This window comes from Sorghum bicolor, chromosome 1 (genome assembly GCF_000003195.3).
Source record: "Sorghum bicolor cultivar BTx623 chromosome 1, Sorghum_bicolor_NCBIv3, whole genome shotgun sequence".
NCBI lineage: Eukaryota > Viridiplantae > Streptophyta > Magnoliopsida > Poales > Poaceae > Sorghum > Sorghum bicolor.
Window position 1 is genome coordinate 55,849,540 of NC_012870.2, and position 26,447 is coordinate 55,875,986.

General features: G+C 44.5%; 3 protein-coding genes across 4 annotated transcripts; 1 reads left to right on the forward strand and 2 right to left on the reverse strand.

The window, feature by feature from the left end:
- Window positions 3,654–7,486, reverse strand: LOC8086292 (WEB family protein At5g16730, chloroplastic). The gene is made up of 3 exons (XM_002467386.2): window positions 7,348–7,486; window positions 6,500–6,842; window positions 3,654–6,335 (listed from the first exon to the last, which is right to left on the reverse strand). Exons 1-3 carry the CDS (start codon window positions 7,377–7,379, stop codon window positions 3,918–3,920), a joined length of 2,793 nt encoding a protein of 930 aa, XP_002467431.2. The 5' UTR covers window positions 7,380–7,486; the 3' UTR covers window positions 3,654–3,917.
- LOC8086293 lies at window positions 12,258–16,315 on the forward strand. Of its 2 annotated transcripts, XM_021451845.1 has the most exons (8): window positions 12,258–12,274; window positions 12,348–12,726; window positions 12,836–12,937; window positions 13,609–13,723; window positions 14,434–14,549; window positions 14,679–14,867; window positions 15,217–15,362; window positions 15,760–16,270. In XM_021451845.1, exons 2-8 carry the CDS (start codon window positions 12,590–12,592, stop codon window positions 15,939–15,941), a joined length of 987 nt encoding a protein of 328 aa, XP_021307520.1. In that variant the 5' UTR covers window positions 12,258–12,274; window positions 12,348–12,589; the 3' UTR covers window positions 15,942–16,270. The 2 variants fall into 2 exon arrangements, with proteins under 2 accessions (XP_021307520.1, XP_002464874.1); XM_002464829.2 differs by lacking the exon at window positions 12,258–12,274 and having other exon boundaries at window positions 12,304–12,726; window positions 15,760–16,315.
- On the reverse strand, window positions 20,516–24,329 carry LOC8055134 (cinnamoyl-CoA reductase-like SNL6). The gene is made up of 4 exons (XM_002467387.2): window positions 23,796–24,329; window positions 22,797–23,006; window positions 21,137–21,477; window positions 20,516–21,013 (listed from the first exon to the last, which is right to left on the reverse strand). Exons 1-4 carry the CDS (start codon window positions 24,141–24,143, stop codon window positions 20,917–20,919), a joined length of 996 nt encoding a protein of 331 aa, XP_002467432.1. The 5' UTR covers window positions 24,144–24,329; the 3' UTR covers window positions 20,516–20,916.

Genomic DNA, 26,447 nt, shown 5'->3' on the forward strand with positions numbered 1-26,447 from the left:
CAGGCGCATTAAATGCCCCTGATCCCTGCGCCTGCGTCAGGCGGCGGGCGGTGTTCTTGCGCTCGAGGCCTTCCGGTTCGTACGAGCCTACTTCCGTATTCGACGGCAGCTGGCGCTCGAGCCTCGATCGATTCGCAGGACGCTATTTCCGTGTTCGAGGCCACAGTCGTCGAGGACTGTGCGTATGACTAGGCAGGGCGTCGAGTTGGAGGCCTCGACTTGCGTACGGATGTTCTCGATATTCATGTCAGTTAGGGTACCCCTTACGGATATCCTCGACATAAATAGTACATATTCATTCGTTCAATTTCATAATGGGTCTGATTGATTGCTTGCATTAGCCTTAGTCTGCAATAGACTTTATGCAACATAACCATAGCTGTCATAAATGTATACATTGTCTTGGTGTTTGGTTATTCTGCATAAGCAAATTGTATATGATAAAATTGTGTTTAGTTGTTAATATTTTATTGCATCTAGTCACCTTCATGTTTTAGTTAGGTCTCATGTTTTCGTAGAGGTAAGGCGTATGAGAAATTTTATTTTTTATGTGTGCATCAACCTATGCAAACCTACATTGTCTAATACGACCAAATCTAGCATAGTAGCCAATGCAATATTGGACTGTTGAGCACCGTGTAAACCTACATAGGACAGGCAACGAAACACAAGCGAACTCAGTGCACAAGCCCGGATATGAGCTAATATAGGCAACCAATTAGAACCAATGTTATTTTATTTTTTAAGAACTATGGTGTTTTAAAAAAAATATGTAGACTTGATGATGGCGGTCGAAGTGATATGAAATTTCGATGACATATATGATCCTTTGGTTATCGGATGCTATTTATTTAGTATTTTTTTTATTCACAATATTATACGTATTTGCTTCAGCACTTCGATGTTCTTTGTTATATTTAATGAACCTGTTAGGGCTTGTTTACTTCCATCTAAAAACCCAAAATTTTTGTATGGATTATTAAATGTAGATGAAAATAAAAATTAATTGCACAGTTTGGTCAAAATTGACGAGACGATTCTTGACACTAGTTAGTCCATGATTGGACAATAATTACCACAAACAAACAAAAGTGCTACAGTGTCACGAAATTTTTACTATCACGAACTAAACAAGGCCTTAGTGTACGGAAAATGAGATTTTTGGCTTCTATCATTCAATCCCCCGGCCTCATATACGTTTCTAGATCCACCACCATCTTGTCTCACCTCATCCAAAACCAAATTAACATAACCTACATCACCTGGTTCGTGCCTAGTCCACCCTACTGCTGTATTGTACAACTGAACACGATGCTCAACCGTGTGTCACCCGTCCTGGATTCAGACCAACAAAAAAGACAATGACAAAAGCAAAGCAAATGGTCAAAAAGGGCGAAACATGCACGACGGATGCCCTCCAAAGGGAAAGGGATGCAATGCACACAAAGGGGGAAAAAAGAAAGATACCTAATGCATGGTTAGCGAGTGATGAGTGCATTCTACCAAACGAACCTACCTTACCCTCCCTTACCTAATGGGCTAATGGCATATACTACCTTGGGTATTCACGTCACGGCCAAAGCTACCAGCAGATTCATGAAGCAGTTGTGCATGATGGTTCCAGTTTGAGAAATTAATGGCCGTGCTGCCTTTGATTTTAGGGCTTGTTTAGATACACCCAAAAACACAAAACTTTACAAGATTCCCTATCACATCGAATCTTGCCGCACATGCATGAAGTATTAAATATAAATAAAAATTAAAACTAATTACACAGTTTATCTATAAATCGCGAGACGAATCTTTTAAGCCTAGTTACTCCATGATTGGACAATATTTGTCAAATAAAAACAAAAGTGCTACAGTGTTAAAATCCAAAAAGTTTTTTATCTAAACAAGCCCTTAATTTGTATGCTTGGGAAGGACATCGATTTCGGCTGCTGCATTGCTGTCAGCAGCGCGGTCGCTTCCTCCCCAACTCCACCGCAAGCAGACAGTGCAGCCGAGGAAGGCTCCAAAAACGCAGTTGATGAGTCGTCTCGTATCGCCTCGTCTCGTCTGGGGTGCTCTGCTATCCTAGTCGTAGCGCAGCTTGCATGGCCCAGCGCAATTTATCTTTAGGCCTTGTTTAGTTTTCTGAACAAAAAGTTTTTAGTTACTATAACATTTTTGTTTATATTTGATAATTATTATCTAGGTTTAAAAAATTTGTGTCGTAAATTACAAGCAAACTATGTAATTGATTATTTTTTTATTTATATTTAGTGTTTCATATATGTGCTACAAGATTCGATGTGATAATAAATTTTGATTAAAATTTTAGATTTTAGGTGTAACTAAACAGGATCTTTGTTTTTTTTTTCTTTTGCTAGCTCTAGCTAGTCTCTCCAGGAAAGGATGCTACTTGATGCCAATGTGGCACCTGCGACTGACGTCGACAAGACTACGTTACTACATTACGTACTACTACTAATATAGTACTATCATGTAGTAATGATCTAGGATTAGTTAGAGCTGTCGCCTGTAGCTGCGGTAAGGCCTCAGGGACTTGCCTCCCTCTTGTAAAGGTTCTGCCACTATATACTACCTGCTGGACCTACCATGTCTGTCTGGTCTTTCTGCAGGTAAAATAGTGAATTTACGAAGGAAATTTCCTAAAGACATCAATCCGGCCGGTCCACAGCATGAATGCTGCATCCCAAAACCAACCCAAAGAGTGAGGAGAGTCAGCAGTAGTAGGTTCTTACAATAACAGTGGCCACTGTAGCAAGACGGTGCAGTACTACGACATGCCATGAAGAATATACTCCTACTCCCGTAGCCGTAGTAGAGGCGATCCCCACAATTTTGGACAAGATGGCTGGCGATGCAAATTGCCACAGTACCCCCTAGTACAATGTTTGTTCACATTCGGGTTGCACGTCGCCATCGGCATCAGATACCCAGCCGGGTCCCCCTCCTCGGCCGGCCGGCGTACGACTCGTGCCATTACCTCCACGGCGCCGCTGCCAGCGACGTCTCCGGCGAGCGGCAGCAGCTCTCCCCCGATCGAGCGGGGAAGGTTGGGAGGTTCCTGTCCGGGAAAGTCACAGCGCGCACGGGACGGCGACGGGCGGCGGCACACCACACCTCAGTCCCAGTCCAGCGCCCATGATTCGACGTCGGCGGCCACGACTCCAACCATCCAATACACTAGGAAATCACACGTCATTTGCGCTTGGAACAGCTCGTGGGTTGGAACCGACCGACGAGCTAACCGAGCCGTGGCGTGCGTCAGGACACGCACAAGGGGATAATGCATCCGACAAAGCCTGGAGTGGATTTATAAACAAACCTGGGTGTTGGCAGAAATGATATGATACTTCCTCTGCTGTCAGTGTGGTAAAGAGGCGATGGCCAACCTCCCGTGCATGCCTCTGCCTAATGATTCCAATCTAGTCACACCTGCTGCACCTTTTTGTGCACCTTGAATCTGATCGATGCCGTCTTCTTAAGCAACCACAACAGATTAGGAGGCTACAACCACAAAAAGACAATCATAAGCCAACTCATTTCACTGCAAGTGTTCAGCACTATGATATCAACTGAATGCATGCCAGATAAGATAACATTCTCTGCAACAAGACCTCTAGTAAAATAAGTGAGCTGCACAGTTTCTCAGAAACGAATAGCCATTCTGATTAGGAGGAACTCCATTTACACACATGGGATCTGCCATAACCGTGTAGATAGCAGCAGCCAACACCATATAGGTCCCAAGTTAAAAGGAAGAAAAAAAAATCACGACACCCACAAACTTCTCCAATCACCACAAATACAGGCATTGGCAGTAAACGCATAGGAAGCACAACACCTCGTCAAACAGACCAAAAAAAAAAGAACATCAAAACAACACTAATAGTACAGCCACTGTTCGGCTACTTGCTGTTTTTCTTTTTCAGTAAGCTCCCAAACTTCTTCAGCAGAGGCTTATTCTTTTTCGGCTGCTGTGGTTTCGTAGGAGACATGGCTGCCACTTTAGTCGTCGCGGTATCCTCTGATACAGTCGTCCCGTTTGCACTCTCGGTGCTGCTGTCCTTCTTCGAGTCTAACTCATCATTCGACGATTCAGTTTCTTGTCTTTTGTTTTCGGTCTGTGCTTCCTTCTCGAAGCTAACTTTGTCACTCTCTTGTAAGCTGAGCTCAGTTTTCAGTTCCTCTTGTTCCACCTTGCTGTCATCTTTCTCTTCATGCTTCGATTCTCCGTTGGAGTTCATATCGGCTGTGGCAACTTCAAGCCTTGGTTTTTGATCATCAGTTTCTTCTGTATCTTCATTTTCTGCAACAGAACGGATAACTTCTTCGCGCACAGAATTGTGCGCCTCATCAACAACCACCAGCTTCTCTTCCTCCTCAGGATGCTTCTTTGTCATGGCTTCAGCAAGCAGAGCAGACAGCTCCTCTATTTTCTTCATGGCGTCAGCTTCTCGCATCCTGAATTCATCATTCTCCTGGGTTATGCTCTGCAATGCGTTCTCTTTGTCAAGTAAACGCTCCTTCAGTTGTGAACTCTCAGCCTTTGCCTCCTGCACAGCCTTGTTGGCTTCAGCAACCGCCGACTCCGTGTATGTCAGTTTCTCTTGAAGCCTCTCGATCTCAATCTTAGATTCCTCTGCAGCCATGTTGGCCTCAGCAACCTCTGATTTCACGTGTGCAAGTTTCTCTTGAAGCCTCTCCTTCTCGGCCTTTGCCTCCTGCACAGCATCGTTGGCTTCAGCAACTGCTGATTCTGCGCACGCCAGTTTCTCCTGAAGCCTCTCTTTCTCTTCACTGACTGCTTCAAGCTCCAGCTCCGTACCTCGCAGTGATGCAGATACATGCTCAGCTTCTTCTTTAAGAGCAGCAATTTCTTGTTCTGACTGCTTGCTAGCTGTGATAAGGTCAAGCTCCTTAGATTCACATTCTTCCCTGTACTTGCTCACCTCAGCCTCCAGCTTCTCCACAGTTTCCCTCAGGCAAGTTATGTCATGCTTTGCCTCATCAAGCATTACCTCATAACTCTCTTCCATACTCTTCAGGGCCATCTTCAGATCACCTATCTGTGCAAGAGCATGTTCATAATCATCCTCTTTCTTCTGAAACCTATCATGTGCTTCCTGTGCTTCGCAAGATGCCTTATCCAATGCAGCAGTAAGATCCTCAACTGCCCTTTTCTCTCTCTCCTCTCTGTCTCTAGCATCATCCAGCTCACTAATGAGCTTGGTTTTCTCCTCAGTCAGGCCTTCAATCTTTGTGATAGCAGTCCTCTCATTGTCCAAAGCCTCTGAGGCAGCTAGTTCTGCGGCATCAATCTTGTTCCTCAGAACATCTATTGTAGTCTGTAGCCCAAACACCTCTTGCTGCGATGCATCCAGATGCTCATTTGAATCATTTACATCCGCTAAAAGCCTTGCCACCTCAATTTCCAAGGCAGTTGTCTTTCCTTTCAGAACTTCAATTTCCGATTCTCGATCTTGCAATATCGACTGGGTCTTGTCCAGCTCTTCAGTCATGGAGGCAAGTGAGTCACTTTTGAACTTCTCAGATAGAGTAACTTCCTCCAATTTCACCTCAAGTGATCCTGACTTCTCCTTCCATTCTTCTAACTGCTGACGGATGTCTGCCTCGACCTTCTGCCCATCAGCTATCTCTGATTTAAGCTCCTCAATCATTTTTTCTGCTTCAGCCAACCTCTCTTCAAGGACTTTTGCCTCCTCAAGTTTGCCTTTCAGAGATGAAACCTCAGACTCCAGATTCTTAACAAGAAGCTCAGCTTCACGGCTTTTACTCTCCTCGCTGGCAGCACTCGAATCAAGCAAGCCTTTCAAGCGAACAACTTCATTTGAGAGGATCTCCACCTTCTCCGCGTTGACCTCAGCGATCTTCATTGCATCATCTGCGTGGCCAAGTGCAGCCTTCTTGGCCTCATTGGCCATGGAAAGATCACGCCTCAGCCTCTCCAGCTCCTCCGTCGTGTTGACCAACGTCTCCAAGTCGGTGGCGTGCTGGCCACGCACGCACTCAATCTCCCTCTGCCACTCCTCATCCCGCCTCTGTGCCTCATCGATGCCTGCCTGCTCGAGCTCATCTGCCCGGAACTTCTCGATCTCGGTGGCCTCCTCGGCCCACCGCTTGGCCATGAGGGCATCCTGGAGCTTCTCGTGAGTCTCATCAGCGACTCTCTTGGCCTCGTTGAGCTCCCCGACAAGACGGTCCCTCTCTCCGAGGGTGAATGCCAGTTGATCCTTGGCCTTCTTCAGGTCCTCCTGGGCGGACTCAAGCCGCGCCTGCAGTTCGGCCTCCCTCCGGAGCTGCTTCTGCAATCCAAGCAACAAAATCACAAGTGATCAGGCAAACATAGGCGTGCATCAAGAACCGAACCAACAGGATGTTAGTAGCAATGCAGCACCCGTTTCTTCATCAGTGACAGAAGAAGAAAACCAGAGAGGGCAGCGCAGTTGGGTGCAGTATATAGACTTACTTCAGGAGTGTTGCCGATCTTGGGCACCCGGCGCTCGACGACGGGCTTGGTGTCCCCGGATCTCGGCGAGCGGTCGAACGAGAGGCGGGGCTTCTGCGCGGCGGCCGACGGCGGCGAGTTGGGCTCGGACTTGAAGGGTCCCCCCGCGCCGTTGGTGCGGGAGCCCCGCGGCGTGGACGGCGTGCCGACGCTGCTCCTCCTGGTGCCGCCCGGGGTGGAGGGGCGGTGGTTGGATGACGGCGTGGACGGGCGGTGGTTGGAGGACGGCGTGGAGGGGCGGTGGTGGTTGGAGGACGGCGTGCTCGGCCTGCCCCTGCTGATGGGGGACTCGTTCGGCCCAGATCTGTCAATGGCGACATCCATCGTCGTTAATTAAAAATCAAAAATCTAATTTTTTTTCTCTCTGTTGCCCAATCGAGCGCGAACTAATGGGGTGACGCGAGGCCACAAGGTTGAAAGCCGGCAGGCAGGCTTAGATTTTTCTTCTTGGAATCGATCAAAATGAAATCGAAGCAGTAGAACATGCAGCTGGGAGATGAAGTGGCCGTTACGGAAATTGAGGATTTTATTACAGAGATGAAACAGCATCTGAAAGAAAGCCACATTCGCGTGTGGCGGCGGAAATCACACGAGACTGTCGACAGGGAGAAGCAACTAGCAGCGCAGAGAAACCAAGAAGGAGAACGACGAGAAATTCACCAAATGAAGCGGCAGCTCTAACTGGATTAGTGGAAACTAGATCTGCCATTGAAGGAAGAAGAAAGAAACCGACAGGCCGAACAAGAGAGCGAGCAAATAAATAACAGAGAGAGAAAAAACGGAGGAAGATGGCGAAGAAAGTAAGTCACCTCGATCTGGAGGACGGCAGCATTGTGGACATGTGGTGGTGTGAGGCCGGGGGAGTGCCCGGCGGCCGAGTGGAGAAGAAGAGAGAGTGGGGGTGGGCCGGTGGGGAGGGGGAGGGGAGGGGGGGGGGGAGGTAGTAGGAGACGGACAGGAAAAGGCTGCAAAGGCAAAAGGCAAAGGCTTTGGCCGAAAGAGGGGACCAGGCCAGGCCAGACCAGACGAGCAGCGGAGGCAGGCAGATCAGATGCGTCCGGCCGTCGTCGCCGACGGCTACGAAACTCCCCTCCTCCGGTCCACAATTCCCAACCCCGTTCCCGCGCGCCTGCACGTCAACAACTACTCCTACGTACAGGACACTGCTCCATCTCCGGGGTCTGAGGACGGGGAGGAGGAGGGTGGTGAGAGGTCGTTGCAGGCTGGGCTGGGGGGTACACGGTGGCTCTCTAGTGCATTGGCATATATCCATTCTTTGGCCTTGTTTACTTTCAAAATTTTTTGCAAAATAAAAATAATAGCATTTTTGTTTATATTTGACAAATATTGTCCAATTATGAATTAACTAGGCTCAAAAGATTCGTCTCGTCAATTCCGATCAAACTGTGCAATTAGTTTTTATTTTCATCTATATTTAATACTCTATGCATACATCTAAAGATTTGATGTGACGGAGAACCTGAAAAATTTTGTAAATTTTTTGAGGAACTAAACAAGGTCATTGCTTGTGCGTGTTAGCAATTACTCCTGCTAATCAGTAATTACTAGTTGCTGCAATGCTGCTGCTACTAGAACAAGAATTAAGTGTCCTCTTTGGGCTGGGAGGTGAGATTGGTGGTACGCCACCAGCACCAACAACTGATTGCAGTTGCAGTGCTGTGCCGCGTTGCAAATTATGGACGCCACCGTGGCTTGCACATGCTGCCTATCTATCTCGCCTACCGTATCGGCAGTTGTGTTGTGGATACTGCACCCAATCGCCAGCCCATTTATTATTATCCTATCTGCTATAATTTTGGCTCCGGCAAAAAATTAAGCTAAAGATGTGATGCTAATGCTAGCACGATAGTACAACTATATATACAGGGCTGGCTTTCAGTGTATTCCGCATATATAAAATACTGCATACTGTACAAAGATACTACCAGCTGTTGTAACCGCATCGATAATTCTGGTGTGCATGCATGGAGCAGATCGAGAAAAGATCGGAAGATGGTTAAGGGCCTGTTTAGATTGGAGATGAAAATTTTTTAGGTGTCACATCGAATGTGTCGGAAGAATGTCGTGAGGAGTTTTTAGAAACTAATAAAAAAACAAATTACATAACTCGTCAGGAAACTGCAAGACAAATTTATTAAGCATAATTAATCTGTCATTAGCATATGTGGGTTACTGTAGCACTTAAGGCTAATCATGGAGTAACTAGGCTTAAAAGATTCGTCTCGCGATTCTCAACTAAACTGTGTAATTAGTTTATTTTTTTATCTACATTTAAGGTTCCATGCATATGTCCAAAGATTTGATGGGATGGATGAAAAAATTTTGGGTGGAGAACTAAACAGGGCCTAAGGCCTCCCCACCAAAAAATTTTTCATCCATCCCATCGAATCTTTGGACACATGCATAGAACATTAAATGTAGATAAAAAAATAAACTAATTACACAGTTAAGTTGAGAATCGCGAGACGAATCTTTTAAGCCTAGTTACTCCATGATTAGCCTTAAGTGCTACAGTAACCCACATGTGCTAATGACAGATTAATTATACTTAATAGATTTGTCTTGCAGTTTCCTGACGAGCTATGTAATTTGTTTTTTTATTAGTTTCTAAAAACCCCTCCCGACATCCTTCCGACACATCCGATGTGACATGAAAAAATTTTCATCTCCAACTCTAAATCTTCCGACCCCGGCCGCCTAGCTGGCCGTTCCGCTCCCGACGGACGCAAACTGAGCACACTCGACGCGGGTTGTTGCATCGTGCCCTGCACCTCCAATCTATAATCTACTGTAGTGTATGTATATACCATCCGTCAAATTAATTCTAGTTAAATTTGTAGAAAATTAATATCCATAATACCACATATTGAAATATATAAACTATTATTAAAATATATGGTGAAATTGATACTATTTATGTAGTACCATAAATAGTACCATTTTATCTACTGTATGTATACTTGGTCAGATTGAAACTAATTTTTTTTAGAGTTACAGACATATACACTCATATACATGAGCGCACTCATCTCTAAGAACGCACGCACGTACACCCTTCCTCTATGAACATTTCTGACGAACTGAGTTGGACCGGCAAATCTCGAAATGGACAAAGTCACCACAAGTCCGTTCGTTTGTCTTATAAACCGTACTTTTTATGTTAAGCGGTAGTATTTTTTTTCTTATAATAAATTAGCGAATATTTTGAGAGCATGACTTTACGTTTACACGTAACCGCAGAGGTACGGATGCCAATTAGTTTCGGCAGCGACGCGCCACACATGACCCATGCATGGTTTTCAAAGCTAAGATATACGGTACTGCTTCCTACGTAGAGTAGTATACTCGGGGAAAAGTTGCAGCTTACCAGATGAGAAGCACCATCTGCAAATTAAGAGGGACGCGCTGTACTACTATTGCCCTACAGCACGTAGTATTGGTTGCTGTGTGGTGTGGATATTTGCTTGCACGCGTGTACGTGCCACAACCGCAGCTTTCCTGCCGCCGCCGATGGATCGCACCGTCCATGTCCATCCATCATCGTTATATTTCCAGGCTCCAGGCAATAATCCAGGTTCCAGGATTAGCTAGCGAGCACATTAACAGCGGCGCGAGGAAGACGACGACCCCCCGGCCCAGGGCACTCCAGTGCCCGCGCGGCGTTTCTGCATGGGGATGGATGGACGGAGCTTTGCGTTGCGTGCATTGGACGGCTGCGTGCGTGGGCCCCCTCCGCCTCGCTTCTCTTTCCCAAAAGGCAGCCGAAAACGCTAGTCCAACCAACAAATCTCCACGGAACGGACGCTACCCAAAACTCATCATTTCTCAGTTCTCACACTCCACAGCAATTCGGGTTCAATCCTTTACGACGCTGACGTGTGGTGCCCGCTTGAACCTGGGCCCACGTAGTCAGTGCCGTAGTCAAGTCAACTCCGGTTGTACTGTACTGCGACCTCAGTACTACTACCACGGTATAGTACACATATTTCCGTGATGATGATGATGAGTGATGCAACAAGCCAGCCGACACACCGAACGGAACGGAACGGAACGAAACACCTGATCAGGCGTTAAAGGCGTCCTCTAGCCTCGCTAGATGGTGCTTACAAATAATAAAAAGAAAACACCGCAATGGAAAGTTACGTGAGATACGAGAGAGTTGTTTTCGAGAAATTGTGCTAAACTATCTATTTGGCGGTCGCTAGTAATTCGTTCTCTCTTATTCATAGGTATATATAATAGAATTCTTCGTAGGTGCTATTTGGAAACCATAGAGACGTCTTAAGGATTTCCAAGTTTCTCTATTGTTTTTTATAAAATCTTTCTAGTCAACTACTAGCAAATACTATGTTTTTATATTACGCGTCACAATGCAACATACTGGACTAACTTTAAATAAATCAAATATTTTTTTCTTCTACGAAACATGTTGAGCTCCACGATATGATAGATACAGTCATACAATGCTCGGATCTAGGCGTTGTTTAGTTCTAATTTTTTTTTTACAAAATGGACAATGTAACACTTCGTTTGTATTTGACAAATATTGTTCAATCATAGATTAACAAAACTCAAAAAAATTATCCCGCAAATTACAAGTAAATATAGACTCAAAAGATTCGTCTATATTTAATGCTTCATATATGTGCCATAAGATTTAATGTGACAGAGAATTTGAAAACTAAACAAGGCCCTAGTGGTACAACTTTTCGTTTAATATCGTCTTGATGTAAAAAAAAATGGTAGATACAATTCTCGGATCTTATAAATACACAAATTGGCTTGGCCAAATTTAAATAGTCGATAACTACTGGTTTTATTTCACAAAGGCGAAATATAGATGTCACCATGGCAATTGCCGATTGGAGCACGTAGCATTCTTAAATATTTTATTGAGACAATTATTTTTACAGAAACGAGTTGAAGAAAAAAAAAATTGATCCATCAAGTTTTGAGCCCAAACCGGCTCAGTCCATCCGGATGCTTACCCTGTGACAAAAACAATTGGCTGGGCTGGCATAGGGCAAGGCCAGAATTTCTCACTTTTAGATTAGATGGGCCTTTAGGTCAGTGTGTTCGCTTGGTAGAAAGTATTGTTCTCTAATTTATTGCGAGAGAAAAACATTGCAAAATGGCTAACAAATTTAACAAACATAACTATTGTAATCTATTGTAGGCATCCACAGTCCACACAACTATTAACTAGAGATTCAACTATTAGCTAACAATTAGCCCTAGGAGATTCAAACAAAATCCTAGTTTTTTTAATTTCAAATGATTTACATAACTTCGAGAACATCGGCCCTGATTGGTGATGACCGTGATCTTTGTTCGTTTGGCTGATAAGCCATGACAGAAATACTATTGGTTGATTTGTTGTGAGAGAAAAATACTGCTGAATGACTGGCAGATTTGGCTGATAAGCTCAAGTGATCGTCATTAGCTACCAAAGTTATCAATCTCACACGTTTGGCTAGCTAAATCTATGACAAAATTGTCTAACTTTTAACAATTTTTATTTACCGGACAGGCTCATCGATCGTCTCCAAACTTCAACCGTATTCCTTTGGTATTCTTTTCCACTTTTCGTTTGTCTGAACGTGTGGCCCTAGTGTGAGAACCGAGAAGGAATAAAAAGAGGCATGTTGCACTGTGATTCTGTGAAGACACAACTCGGCGACTGAAATTCTTGCTTAGCGCTTAAGACTATACCAGGTCCGGACACTCCATCTAAATTCGGAACACGTCTTGCCGACTAATCTAATCGTAGAGGTTCTACGTAATGTAGGGCTGAGCAGAAATTGCCTGAGGAGCTCGTCATTTCCTTCGTCCAGGTGAGGAGCAGATCGAGCCGTTCGCTTCATTTCTCCTCTTGTCTGCTCTGCTGCCTGTCTGCCACGAACCACCTCCACGTCTGAGAGGAAGGAGTCAGCCAGGTCGAGATCGAAACCACCACCGCCTCCGCCACCGCCTTCGCCTCCGCCGTTGGGGCTCATCAGCAGTTCGCGGGGGAAAGAGAGGGCGGCCGCGATGTGGGTGGAGATCCTGTGCGGCCTCTTGGCCTACAAGATCATCCAACGCGTCTTCTTCGCCGGCGGCGACGACGCTTCCTACCTCGCCGACCTCGACTCCTCCCACTCCGACCTATGCTTCGCCGTCGCCTCCAGGTTCCACCCCATCCTCCCCAATTCTTTTCAGTCTTCGTACCGATTCATCAGGACGAGAGAAAACCACGGGACTACTGACCCCAATCGTCGGTTCCGACTCCCCTTCCAGGCTCGAGAAGCTCTACGCCGGCCGATGCTTCGTTGGTCTCCGCATCCCCGACCCCGACGCCGGCGAGCGCCAGCATATTGACGTTGTCCTCGTTACCAAGAGGTCAGTCTGCCCTCTTGGCATCTACTACTACTTTGCAATTTCCAACCTCGTCTGCGGTCTGCTAGAAGAATTTTTTTCCCCTTTCCGAAGTTATTATCAGGACCTCTGCTACTGCATCATACTCACACTGTAACAACTAGAGAATATATGTGCAGCTAGCAATTGGGTATACTGCCTTAAGATTACAGAGATAATGTATTGCAGAAGGATAAAGTTAGTACCAACAAGTTGTAGCCTGCCTGATCTATTAGTCCTTTGTTTTCCTCAAGTGCTCAATCTCACTCTTGAACACTTTAAGATCTTCCTAGATCCTCTACAGCAATGTTTGGATGTGCCATTTGGTGTCTACCACCTAGCACAGCTAGATAGACAAGTGTGGTAGGATCGTTGCAGTCACTTGCAGCCTCCCTCCCTGTGCTTGCATATAGAAATAGCATTTCTGACCACTCCATGTGTGATACTTCTTCAGCACTATTACTGTCTTCTAAATGGCTTCTCAGTTTTGCCCAATTTCACTTTAACTTGTCTAGATGTCATCATTACTGACTCATACCCAATGTACTCAACCTCCTTGCACATTCTATGGATATGATGTTAAAGTTACTTGAGTCTAGACTATCGTCTTGTCCAAACTTGGAAATTGAGGTTTTGATCTTCTAACACTAAAACAGGGAGGTGATGGTGGTAGCGATCAAGAACTTCTCTGGTTTTGTTGAGGCTGACAAGGATGGAAATTGGTCTTGCCCAACTGACAAGAAGCGTAAGCAAGAGATATTTCCGAACCCTGTATGTGGCCTGACCACTACTTTTTCTGTTTGAGTTCTTTGACAACTTCAATGGTCTTGCAGAGTGTTATTTACTCATGAGTTGTTAATGAACATAGTGAGGTTGAGCTACCATTTGGACATAACCGTGTGTTTAAGTATGAGATCACTAGCCAAACTGGATGTTTACTTTATTGTAGAAATATGGGGCATATAATACTGGAGTTGTGTATTTGTATTTCTACACTCTCAAAGGGAAATTATTTGTTGAAAGTATTCTTGATAGTAAATTTTATGCTCTGCGGTCCCTTGCTACTATTCCCTCCATATTCTTTTATAAGGCGCACACGCATATCAAGATTCAAACTTTAAAATCTTACCAATAATTTGGCTAAAATTTTTGAACTATTATAATAAAAACTTTATACAGTTAGATGTGTGACCAAATGTACTATCCAATCACCGTAACTTTATAAACAGAAACAATATAATATAAAATAATTAAATGGTCAAAATGTAATTTGGAGAACCATGTCATGTCAAGCTGCGCCTCATAAAAGAAAATGGAGGTAGTAAAATAGAGTTGTTTTCATACCCAAGTCACATTCCAAATGTGGAAAATGAAGTACTTGCATTCAATGGGTTTTTTAGGTTTGCATGTACTGCTTGATTTGATGCCTCCTGCTGTATTCCTGTTCCCTGTCTATTAATTTGCTGCAATTTGTTGTTTAGGTATTAGAAGTTAACAGACTAGTTGCTAGTCTTCAATCATACTTGGAGCAAAGGGGAGCAAAATTGCCTGATGGGCATATCGTCGGGAGAGTTGTTCTGCCAAACCCCAATTGCAGGTTAGTTCTCTTTATGAGATTATGTTCTGTTTGCTCTTCTGTTGGATGCTTCTTTGATTTTTCTCATTATTATTATTGTCAGGATCTTTCTATACTGTAGCTTTAACTATCTAAGCTGTTCTCCATCAGGCCTTCGTATACTATAAGCATCCAACCAGAGGTCATGTTGTATGAGCAATGGAAGGATCTCAAGACAGACTCAAAGAGTGGACTCTCAGCATGGATTAAAGGTGCATTTACTGGAAGCAAAAGTGACATGCAAGATTCAGTACTCCAGAATCTACATTTTATTCTCAGCTCATCGCCTATGTGGGACAGGTGAAGCACTCTGTTTCTCGTTGCCATTTTAAAGTTCCTTTTACAGTTCACTCGCCTTTTGGTATATATTATGACAGTTTTCTATGGGGGGGGGGGGGAGATTGGCCACAATCAGAACAATCATGAGTGAATAAGATAACAGCACCCTTTGTGTCCAGTTGGAGAAACTACATTGTCTAGTATCAACCTCATGTTTCTTATTTTGTCTCTCAAGAAAGTTCTCTGTTTTAATTTAAGGGCATCTTGAGGTAGTTGGGGCTATTTACATGCTGCAGTCCAGTGCAAACATGTAGAGTCCCAGGTTGTTCTTTTTTCTAATATATATGTAGCTGCCTGTTTCCTTTTGTAGGTTGGAACTCAGAGGAGACAAAAATGTTCTTGGTGAATTCATTGAGTTCAAAGGAAGGCATGAGGACATTCAACTTCTCAAAAATCTCAAGAGGTCAAAAGTCAGTCGATTCGTCATCCAGAAGTCAACTCTTTTTGGTGGTTTCGGTAAGCTCTACGAACCTTTTGTTCTTGTTCTTTTTGCTGGTTACAATCTTCACCTATACTTTGTAATGTGATCTGTTTATGGTGACCACTTTAGACTAGTGGAACAATGCATTTGCTTGCATATAGTTTATTAGCTTTGTTGTGCAAGGAACTAGGGAGGATAGAGTCAGAGGTTAAAATACTAGAACCATAGAATGTTATAGAAATGTTATATGTGCATGGTCATTTATAATGTTTGATGATGGATTGTTGTGTACTAGGTGGAACCGTGGAAATCTTATGATAGTTTCTTGTTATACAAGATCTCTGCCTGAATGCTGTAGATGGTCTGCATGGCTTATGTTTGTTTGGTTTATTTTTAGTTTGGTTTGCTGTTAATGCAAATGCACTAATGCAGGCAGGTCACGAGTTCAAATATTGTATTCTCCTCGTGATTATCGAGCTGAGGGGACTTCATCTTCAGAGTGGAAAGAGATTTCTGTGAAGCAATATACAGAGATTGTTTTCCAGCCACTGCATTCCAAAAAGGCTCGGAAGTTCAAGCTGTCCAGTGTTGTTTCTGTCACACTGAGTGCCTAGCAAGCAGAAGTTTGCCTCTCAAATTTAGGCTAGCCACAAACTCATCAATTGTGTGCTGCTCTGTTTCCACCTGTAATTATGTGTCTGTTCTTGATGATGAGGGAAGTGACTTATAGCGACGCCTAACTGCTTCGTACTGTTGCCTGACTGTGTGTGCGCTATGGTATGGGGACCTGATTGAATCTTAGACGGGTTAGTAATCCCGGTGAGGGCTGGTCAGTCCAGGCCCAGTTTCTTTCCTAGTGCTGCCTTGCCTTCTAGTGCTAGGATTTGAATGGTTGTTTTCTGTGGTCATTGTTGTGCAAACTTTGAAACATCTGTTTCCTTTATTAACATGTCTGGTGCAAGCCAAACATTGCTCGGCTTGTTTGGAACGGAGGAATCTGAAACACAAGGGAAAAAAATACAGGAATAGGATGGAGATGACATGACAAAACAGAGGATAGGAAAAACACAGGAAGCATATAGAAGATGTTTGTTTGGAACACAGGAAATGGATTTGTAGGAATCTTTGGTGGGCACCAAAGGGCAAAAGAAAAAAAGAAGCAGCATGTAGCTTCACTTGCGTTAGCTGAAATGTTTGGGTCAATGACAACCTGTCTTCACGGGCAGTGCATCCGGCATACGCAAAGGAAAGGAAACCAAGAGATCCCGGTAGATTTTTTTTTATTTCCTGTGAAATGAGCATCCAACTACGGCCTTGTTTAGTTATTTTTTTTATTTTTGATACCGTAGCATTTTCGTTTTTATTTGACAACTATTGTCCAATCATGGATTAATTAGACTCAACAGATTTATCTCGTGATTTACAAGTAAACTGTGTAATTTGTTTTTATTTTCGTCTATATTTAGTACTTCATGCATATGCCGCAAGATTTGATGTGATGGAGAATCTTGAAAAAATTTTAGTTTTTGGGTTGAACTAAACAAGGCCGTACAGTAAATGGAGGAAAGGAATCAATACTTCCTGTGTTCCAAATGCTCCAGTCAACTTCCTTTCCTTTGGTTTTAGGTTTCTGCGATTTTCCTTCAAAAATCCTTTGTTCCAAACGCTCAGTTGGGGAAAATGACGTTCTATCTTCTATAGGTGCTTACTGATTTTTGTATATACGTACTCCTTATCACTTATTAAGATATCATGTGTCAACCAGGCTAAGGTTTAGTCATGGGTAGATTTGGTCTCTCTAGCCTGTCCGCTTGGCAGAAAAGTCATGGTTGAAAGTATTGTTTGCTGATTTATTGTGAGAGAAAAATAAGTGTTTAATTACATAAAATGCTTGGCCAAGGTTTTACAAAGACGGTGTTTGGTCGTGTGGCTTGAATTGTGTATTCTCTTGCGAGTTTAACACCACTCACCTCTTTCTCACAACTCTCCACGGTGGTCATTTGGTAGTGATATACATGAATAGAAATTGGATTGACAAGCTTCACGTTCACCAGTTTAGTTGCCCTGATTTTTTTTGTCAAGGAAAAAAAAAGCTTGAGATCGGCTGGGAAAACGCGTTGCACTGACAGGCGATGGCCGGCAGAGCTGTGCGACCTTTGTTGATCAGATCCGATAGGATGAATGCATCTTGAATTCTTGATATCCTTCCAGCATGCATGGCATGGGCTGGGCGTGCCTGCTGTGTTCAACGCCAAACCGCACGGTGGAACAAAACACACAAAGATGATGACACGCCGGCGTTGCTGAAGACGACGTCGAGTCAGCCGCTCCGCGCAACGGCGAGGAGGACAAAGGCCTTGTTTAATTCAAAAAAATCTAGAAAAACGACACTATAACACTTTTGTTTTTATTTGACAAACATTGTTCTCTCATGTAGTAACTAGGCTTAAAAGATTCGTCTCGCGATTTACAGGCAAACTGTGTAATTAATTTTTATTTTTATATATATTATTTAATGTTCCATGCATGTTCCGCAAGATTTGATGTGACGGGAAACATTGAAAAGTGAACAAATAAGGCCAAATTCGGCGACCTCTACGCCTCGTTGATGATGTTGTGTGTGATGACGTGGAGTGGAGGAAAGTGACTTGTATGTGCGCATAATAACCGATTACTATATTCGATTCCGTTTATTGCTGCAAACTTGTGTGCTGATGTCATGAGGGTTTGTCAACCCCATGAGTAGGTATTGCTGATGAGGGTTTGTCAACCCAGGCCCAGTTTCTTTTGTGTACGTCTCAGTTATTTTGGGCTAGGATTTGAATGGTCGTTTTCCCGGACCACCTCATTGGTGCGCCAATTTGGCCTGAAATGATTCTTCCGTAATCATGTTTGTTGAAGCTTGAGGTTCTCAAAAAAAAAGTTTGTTGAAGGATGAATGTCTTTTTTTTTATGATGGTAGGTTTGGACTAATATATACTCTGATTTTCTTTTTTTTTTCAAGAACATGTCCGTCAATGTATAGTATCATGTGCAAGTCTAGGACAGTTTTAGTCAGGGAAAAGACAATTCGCAGGTGTTTATTTACTGTCGTCACTTACAAGTTCATATATTTTCCAGACCATATTCATGTGATTCTGCTGTCAACGTTTAAGCTTCATGTAACTAACGGAATGCAGAGCCTTGCAAGAACGATGTTTCAGCATTTCATCGTATTTTCTGTACATAAAATAAAATACAGGGGCAATAACAGAGCTGCAAAATATCCTGTAACTCACGAACCTAGGAACAAGTTTGTCAAAAAAACCAAAAACTTTTTAAAATTTCCCGTCACATCAAATTTTACGGCACATACATGAAACATTAAGTATAAATAAAAACAAAAACTAATTGCATAGTTTGCCTGTAAATCGCAAGACGAATCTTTTAAGACTAGTTACTTCATGGTTGAACAATGTTTGTCAAATTAAAATGAAAGTGCTACAATGTTAAAATCTAAAACCTTTTTGATCTAAACAAGGCCCTAGATAAATACTTTGTTGGCAATCGATCACTCAAATGCTAGGTCTCCCCCTTGGCAGGGGCTTTATCAATACACGTGGCGTGTTTGGCCATGCACAACATATGCACATTTGACCAGCCAAATAGATTTCCCCTTTTTGAGGGGTGGAAATTACAAATATACTATAAAAGAATACAACGACCCTAGTTGCTTTGCATTCACATATGTGGGGTAATTATAATTATATAAATAAATAATAATTCGGCAACCTACGCCTCGTTGATGATGTCGTGTGTGATGACGTGGAGTGGAGGAAAATGACTTGTATGTGTGCGCTGTATTGCTGCAAACTTTTTTTTTTATCTAAGGTTAAGCATACACGGCTAAGGGATACAACCTATATCTAAGCCCCTGTTTAGTTCCCCACCCAAAATTTTTTCATCCATCCCATCGAATCTTTAGACATATGCATGGAACATTAAATGTAGATAAAAAAATAAAGTAATTACACAGTTAGGTTCAAAATCGCGAGACAAATCTTTTAAGCCTAGTTAGTCCATGATTAGCCTTAAGTGCTACAGTAACCCATATATGCTAATGTCAGATTAATTATGCTTAATAGATTTGTCTTGCAGTTTCCAGACGAGCTATGTAATTTGTTTTTTTATTAGTTTTTAAAAATCCCTCTCGACATCCTTCCGACATAACCGATGTGACACCCAAAAATTTTTCATCTCCAATCTAAACAGGGCTTAAGGCTAAACATACACGATTGAGGGATATGACAGTGGTGGTTCATCCGTGCGAGGCAACCGGAAATAAAAGGGAATAAATCCCCTAGGTGAGACACCCGGCGATGGGGAGAATCTAGGGGGTTCATCGGGGTCAGCGATGTTTTTGGCTAGATTCGTCACTGTCCGGCGATTATCAGCACTAACCCGGGTGGGCAGCTTGAGCGCACGCTCAGCTGACCTCTGTATTGCTGCAAACTTGTGTACTCTGGAATGACCTGAGTCTCTGAGCAATAGCCGTAGTAGTAGGTATTGTTGAATGCTGATGAGGGTTTGTGAACCCAGGTCCACCTGGGCCTTGTTTAGTTCCAAAATTTTTTAGGAAATCGACACTGTAGCACTTTCGTTTGTATTTGACAAATATTATCCAATTATGGACTAACTAGGCTTAAAAGATTCATCTCGTCAATTCCGACCAAACTGTGCAATTAGTTTTTATTTTCATCTATATTTAATACTTCATGCATGCGTCTAAAGATTCAATTTGACGGAGAATCTGAGAAATTGCAAAATTTTTTGAGAACTAAACAAGGCCCAGTTTCTTTTGGGGTAAGCCTCAGTTCGTTTGGGCTAGGTTTTGAATGGTCGTTTTCGTTTCCCCGGACCACCCCCATTGGGGCACAAATTTGGCCTGAAACAATTCTTCGGCAATCATGTTTGTTGAAGCTTGAAAGGAAGCGTTACGCAACGCATGAGCGTCAATGTTTTTTTCTTCTTTTCCAGTACTCTGATTTTTTTTCCAGTACCATGCATGTGTACTATTGTATAATTTGAACGTAACATGTGCAAGTGTAGGACAGTTTTAGTCGGGGAGAAAAAGACAATTCGTAGGTGTTTATTTACTGATTTCGTCACTTACAAGTTCATATATTTTCCAGACCAAATACTCATGTGATTCTGCTGTCAACGTTTAAGCTTCATGTAACTAATGGAATGCAGAGCCTTGTAAGAACGATGTTTCAGCATCGTATTTTCTGTACATAAAATAAAATACAGGGGCAATAACAGAGCTGCAAAATCTCCTGTAACTCACGAACCTAGATAAATACTTTGTTGGCAATCGATCACTCAAATGCTAGCTCTCCCCCTTGGCAGGGGCTTTTATCAATACACGTGGCGTGTTTGGCCATGCACAGCGTATGCACATTTGACCAGCCAAACAGATTTCCCCTATTTTGAGGGGTGGAAATCACAAATATGCTACAAAAGAATACAACAACCCTAGTTGCTTTGCATTCGCATCTGTGGGGTAATTATAATTATAAATAAATAATGATTATAAAACAACAGGAATTCCTAATCCAGCTCCCCGTATACCCCGCTGGCAAACTCCAGCATGAGCTTGTTGAGCTTCTTGTTCTGAATCCTCTGTGGTATCACCTTCAGCTCATCACTGCAAAAAACCAGTGCACATGTATTGTCAGCATAGAAACAAATAATAGCAGAGTAATTGCGTACGTGTGTCTCTGTGACCACAAACACGTAGGAGTAGTACTGAGTGGCACTGGTTACATACCTTGGTGGTGGTGGCGATCGTGGTGCGGCCGGCGAGAGCATCTGCGCGAGCTTGACGGCGTCCTCGGGGCGGCAGACGGCGTTGTTGAAGCAGAGGTAGCGGCCGTAGGCGGTGGGGGACTCGTAGGCGGCGACGTGCGCGTCGGCCAGGAAGTCGACGTCGACGGTGACGAGGACGCCGGCGTCGTACATGTCGGGGGCGCCCTTGAGGTAGGGGTGCGCGGCGGTGAGCCCGGGGCCGGTGAGCAGGCCGGCGTTGATGGCCACCATGTCGACGCCACGGTCCATGGCCAGCGCCCACGCCGTCTTCTCCGAGAGCGTCTTGGCCAGGGCGTGCCACAGCTGCAGGAGAGGCGAGAGGGAGACAAGGTCAGGTCATCTGTTCACTGCGGGTTAGTGTTTTTCTCTCTTAAGAAATCAGTTAATAATACTTTTTGTCATGCAGCCAAACGATAGCAGCAGTTGATTGAAGGCTGTAGTGTGAATGTGTGATTGGCAGCATGAGGCGAGATGCTCGATCGGCTCATGGATGCAGATATGATGCGTGAAGATATTTGCACGAGGGGATCGTGTTGACTGTTGAGGGTCGGGGAACAGAAAACGGAAGTAGCCAGTGTTTGTCGTTTTGTCTAAAGGAATGAAAAGAAGATGCATGCAACCAGCAACCACGGTGACGCAATGAGGATTAGCGAAGCAGAATTGTTAAACGGAAACACTCATGGCGCGTATGAGTCTGATGATGCTGATGATGTGCATGTTTGTTGGTTGGTTTTATTAGTAATTACGTACCATTTTTTTATAGTACTACTCTCAACTCTCTTTCAGTGTCCTAACCCCAAGCCAGAGACAGTTGAGAAGTCAGCTTCAGCATTATGACGTCTGAACCTGAATTTTCTTGGCAAGTCTATCTAATAAGCGGGGTCCCGGTCGTTCCAGTTACTCCTCATTTGATGCGCACAGGTTTGGACTTGAACAGGCAGCCTCAAGAGACAGAGACAGTTTCCTGTGACTCGTAGACGCCTGAATCTGAATGGCGTAGTCCCTGTGCTGTGGAGGTCATCAAGGTAATAAGGGACTAAAGGAAGCAGCAGAGCAGCAGAATTGCAAAATGGAGTTGGCCACCAAGAACCCAGATTGGCGAGCACGCACGCTGCCCGCAGAGCTGGAGTGGCACGCGACGGCACCCACAAAAAAGAGGTCCGGGCGGGAAGCTACAGCTACAGCGAACGGATGAGGAACACCCATCCGGGGCTGGGGCTACCAATGGATCATCGATGGTGAAAGGTACCGGCCGGCCAATTGGATGAGGAGGACGTCACCCATCTCTTTCCTACCTGTCCCAACGACCCCTCAGTCAGGGCTTGGCTTGACCATGCCGTGCTGAGCCGCTGACCCAATGGTATACGTAGGCCAGGCCAGGACCTCATCCTTGGGGCTTTGATTTCGATAGATATCAATGGAAGTTGGCAACTTTTGTTTTATTAAAGGTCGAATTGTTGGCTGACGAAAGTTTTTGCCTACGCACGGACGTACGGCACTGGAAACGGCCAATCCATGGAATGGAGCTACTGCTAGCAAGTGCGTCATCAGCAGGGCAGGTGCAGCAACAAGTTGCTGGCTCGCTCGTGTACGAGTAGTAGACGTGCTGCGTGTTTACGTACCTTGAACTTCCTGCAGAAGGCGAGGTCGCTCCAGCTCTTCTCGTCGGCGGCGGCGGCCTCCTCGTGGTCGTGGTGGGTGCCGGCGCCGGCGCCGCTCCAGACGACGGCGGTGGCGGAGGAGGTGAAGACGACCCGCTCCATGGCGTCCGCCTGCGCGCACGCCTCCAGCACGTTGTGCGCCGCCCGGACCTCCGTTTCCACCGTCGACTCCTGCACCGTGCAACCAAAACCACCATCATCAGAAAACCCAGCTCGTGTCCAGTCGTGCGTGCTTGTCCACCCAGAGACAGAGACAGAAACAGAGACAGAGCAGAGCAGCAGCCAGCAGGCCAGCAGGGGCGGCGAGGACGAAGCCCAACTGCCATGCCCATGTGGGTGTTAATGCCCACGCGGAAAGCCCTTCCCGTTGGTGTGTGTGTGAGCTTCTTCTTCCTTCCTCTCTCTCACGAGTAGTCGAGCTATTAATGGGCTCGGCTACTCTATACTGTACTACCAGTACTTCTGGTCCTACCGTAGGGTAGGAGCAGGAGCAGGACCTCACACCGCACCTGAAAGCTGGAGGAGGAAGAAGAGGCGCACCGCGCGCTCATTCACAGCCACACATGAGCTGTGTCATTAATGGATCGGAGGAGGAGGTCCGGGTCCCAGCTCACCTCTGGAACGAACCAAACAGCCTAGACCAGGGAGGAGGAGGAGGAGGAGGAGATGGACAACTCTTGATGGAAAGGGAAAAAGGTAGTAGAGCATCGTCGTCCGGCTGTCCCTGTTCGTGCTACAGTGCTCGTATAAGCTACCTCTGGCTTGTTCTAATATACTATAGGAGAGTATCATCCAATCCAATTCTATGCCGTAACTCGGACAAAAGAGCTTTCATTTGTTTGATTGAATAGCCCAATAACCCAAATTAATAATAATAATAATAATAATAATAATAATAATAATAATAACAGAGACGAAAAGAGCGAAAAAAAAAAGAAGGATTTGTATATGTATACTCACGTCGCACTGGGCCTGGTCGTCGGGCGTGTTGAACATGCAGAAGACGCCGGCGCAGCCCCGCACGGCGTCGGCGATGGCGTGGTAGTCGAACGGGTCGGCGCGGAACAGCTTCAGCCGTTGCCTGTACGCATCGCCGCCGCACGACGACGACAGGTGGCTGAGCAGCGCCGCGGTGGTGGCCTCCTCCTCCTCGTCGTCGTCACCGCAGGCGGCGTACGTGGCGGCGTGGACGGTGTACCCGCGGCGGAGGAGGCGGTCGACGAGCGCGTGGCCCAGCGGCCCCGCCGCGTCCATCACGCACACGCTCTTCCCCGCCGCACCCGCCGCCTCCACGGATCCTGGACACATGCTGCTCTGCCTGACTGCTGTTAGCTCTTCTCTCTCTTTCTTGGACCAAGGCAAGAAGAAGAAGAAGAAGAAGAAGAGGCGAAGGAGATGATACGGATTGCAAAGAGGGGAAGGTGAGGCGCGGAGTATATATAACACCACAGCCCACAGCAGCAAGGAAAAAAAAAAAGGAAACAAGAGAAGAAGAGGGCCGGGGCGGCCGGCAAGGACAAGAAGACGGGGGCGGATTGCGAGCTGGGGGAGCGGAGGTCCGGTCCGGTCCGGTCCGGGTCAGAGGCAGGCAGGCACGCGGGAGAGGGCATTCAAAGGGCGTGCGTGCGTGCCGGACTCCCGGTGCCGGTGCCGGTGCCGTGCCGTATCGTCGTGTCTCTCCTCTCTTGTGCTTGTGCCGTTGGCGTCGTTGGGCGTCCTGGCCACCTCTCCTACTAGTCTTCGCTCGATCTCAACACACGAAGGAAATAAAATGCCCTAAACAAGGTCGCACAAGATTAGCTTCGTCGGATAATAAAATCGAACCATATCAAGCACAATCAGACGGCAATATACTATGTATCCCCAAATCCAAACCTAATCAAGCACACAATCGAATCCAATTATCCAAACGTCGCATAAATCATCGAAACAAAACCCAAATCAAATAGAATATCCGAGTTGAGTTCCACGTGCAGACGAGGTTGTGCCGCCTCCTGCGCCGAGGTGTCTTCATTTTCAAAAAAAATTAAAGAATTCTCATCACATCAAATCTTTAAATGCATGTATGAAACATTAACTATAAATAAAAATAAATAACTAATTGCACAGTTTGTTTGTAATTTACGAGATGATTTTTTTTAGCTTAGTTATTTAATAGTTGGACAATAATTATCAAATACAAACGAAAATACTATAGTAGCCGAAACTAAAAATTTTCGCGAAAGCCTTAGCAACATTCGACTTCTCGCTTGACTGCTTCGGCTTGCGCACTTGCAAGAAACAGGGCAGTGGATGATACTCCTCATCAACTCCTCTCTTCCCGCTGAAGCGAATCTCAGACTAGCTTGGAGTTATGGCAGGTCGTATTTATTGGGTTAGCCCAGCTCAAAAATTGACCTAATAGATCGTGTCTGGACTGATGTCTAGGCACAGAGTCTTCTTAGGCATGACATGCTGGGCAGCCGGGGTGGCCCTTTTGGCCATCTATTGCTTCTAGGAGGTGAGAGAAAGAAAAAAGATAAATGGGGAATTGAGAATGAGGAGGTCACCGAGAGGATAAAATCTATTGTTTTTTTCTTCGATAAAAAAGCTGAGTCTGCCTCATGTAGATTCCGTCCTTCAAGTGCGAGAAATCATGTGAATAATCGATGAGAATGTGAATTCATATGCTTATGCCTAGCTTGCGTGAGATAAACGGGGATTTTTACAACTAGCTCATGGGATGGAACTCTAGTTCAAGCTGACTCATTATGCTAACAAGCTAAGTCAAGCCGAGCCGATTTAGCTTTGAGTTAAGCGAGCTAGTGATCCACGAGTTTTTTTTTCAGCTTGTAGTGCTAGTATAGAGTATCAACATTATACAAATTATGGAGATACTATAAGACCATTCTAGTTTTAGTTTTATCAAAGTTTCATTTGTATATTTAATAAACTGTCACATAAGCTTGGTAACGTGGCAATGTTTTTAAGAAGAGAAAAAATTTGAGTTTTCAGGGATAAAACTTTGAGTCATAACATTAAATGTCTATGAAACCATATAATAAAACTTTTAGTTGAAAGTGAGTGTTATATCTATGTTTCATTTTGTGGTATAACATGACAGTTTTGGAAACCATGAAACTCGTTGCTGGCCTTGTTTATTTCCTCCAAAAACAAAAAACTTTTCAAAATTCTCCGTCACATCAAATCTTTAAACGCATGTATAGAACATTAAATACAGACAAAAATAAAAAACTAATTACACAGTTTGTCTGTAATTTGCGACATGAATCTTTTGAGTCTAGTTAATCTATGATTAGACAATATTTGTCAAACACTGACAAAATCGCTACAGTTTTCTGAAATTTTTTCGTGCAACTAAACAATGTTTAGATGCGAAATTTTTTTGGATTTCGCTACTGTAGCACTTTCGTTTGTTTGTGGTAAATATTGTCCAATCATAGACTAACTAGGGTCAAAAGATCCGTCTCCAAACTGTATAATTAGTTTTTGTTTTCATCTATATTTAATGCTTTATGCATGTGTCGCAAAATTCGATGTGACAAAGAATCTTGAAAACTTTTTGGTTTTCAGGATGAACTAAGGCCTTGTTTAGATGCGAAATCTTTTTGG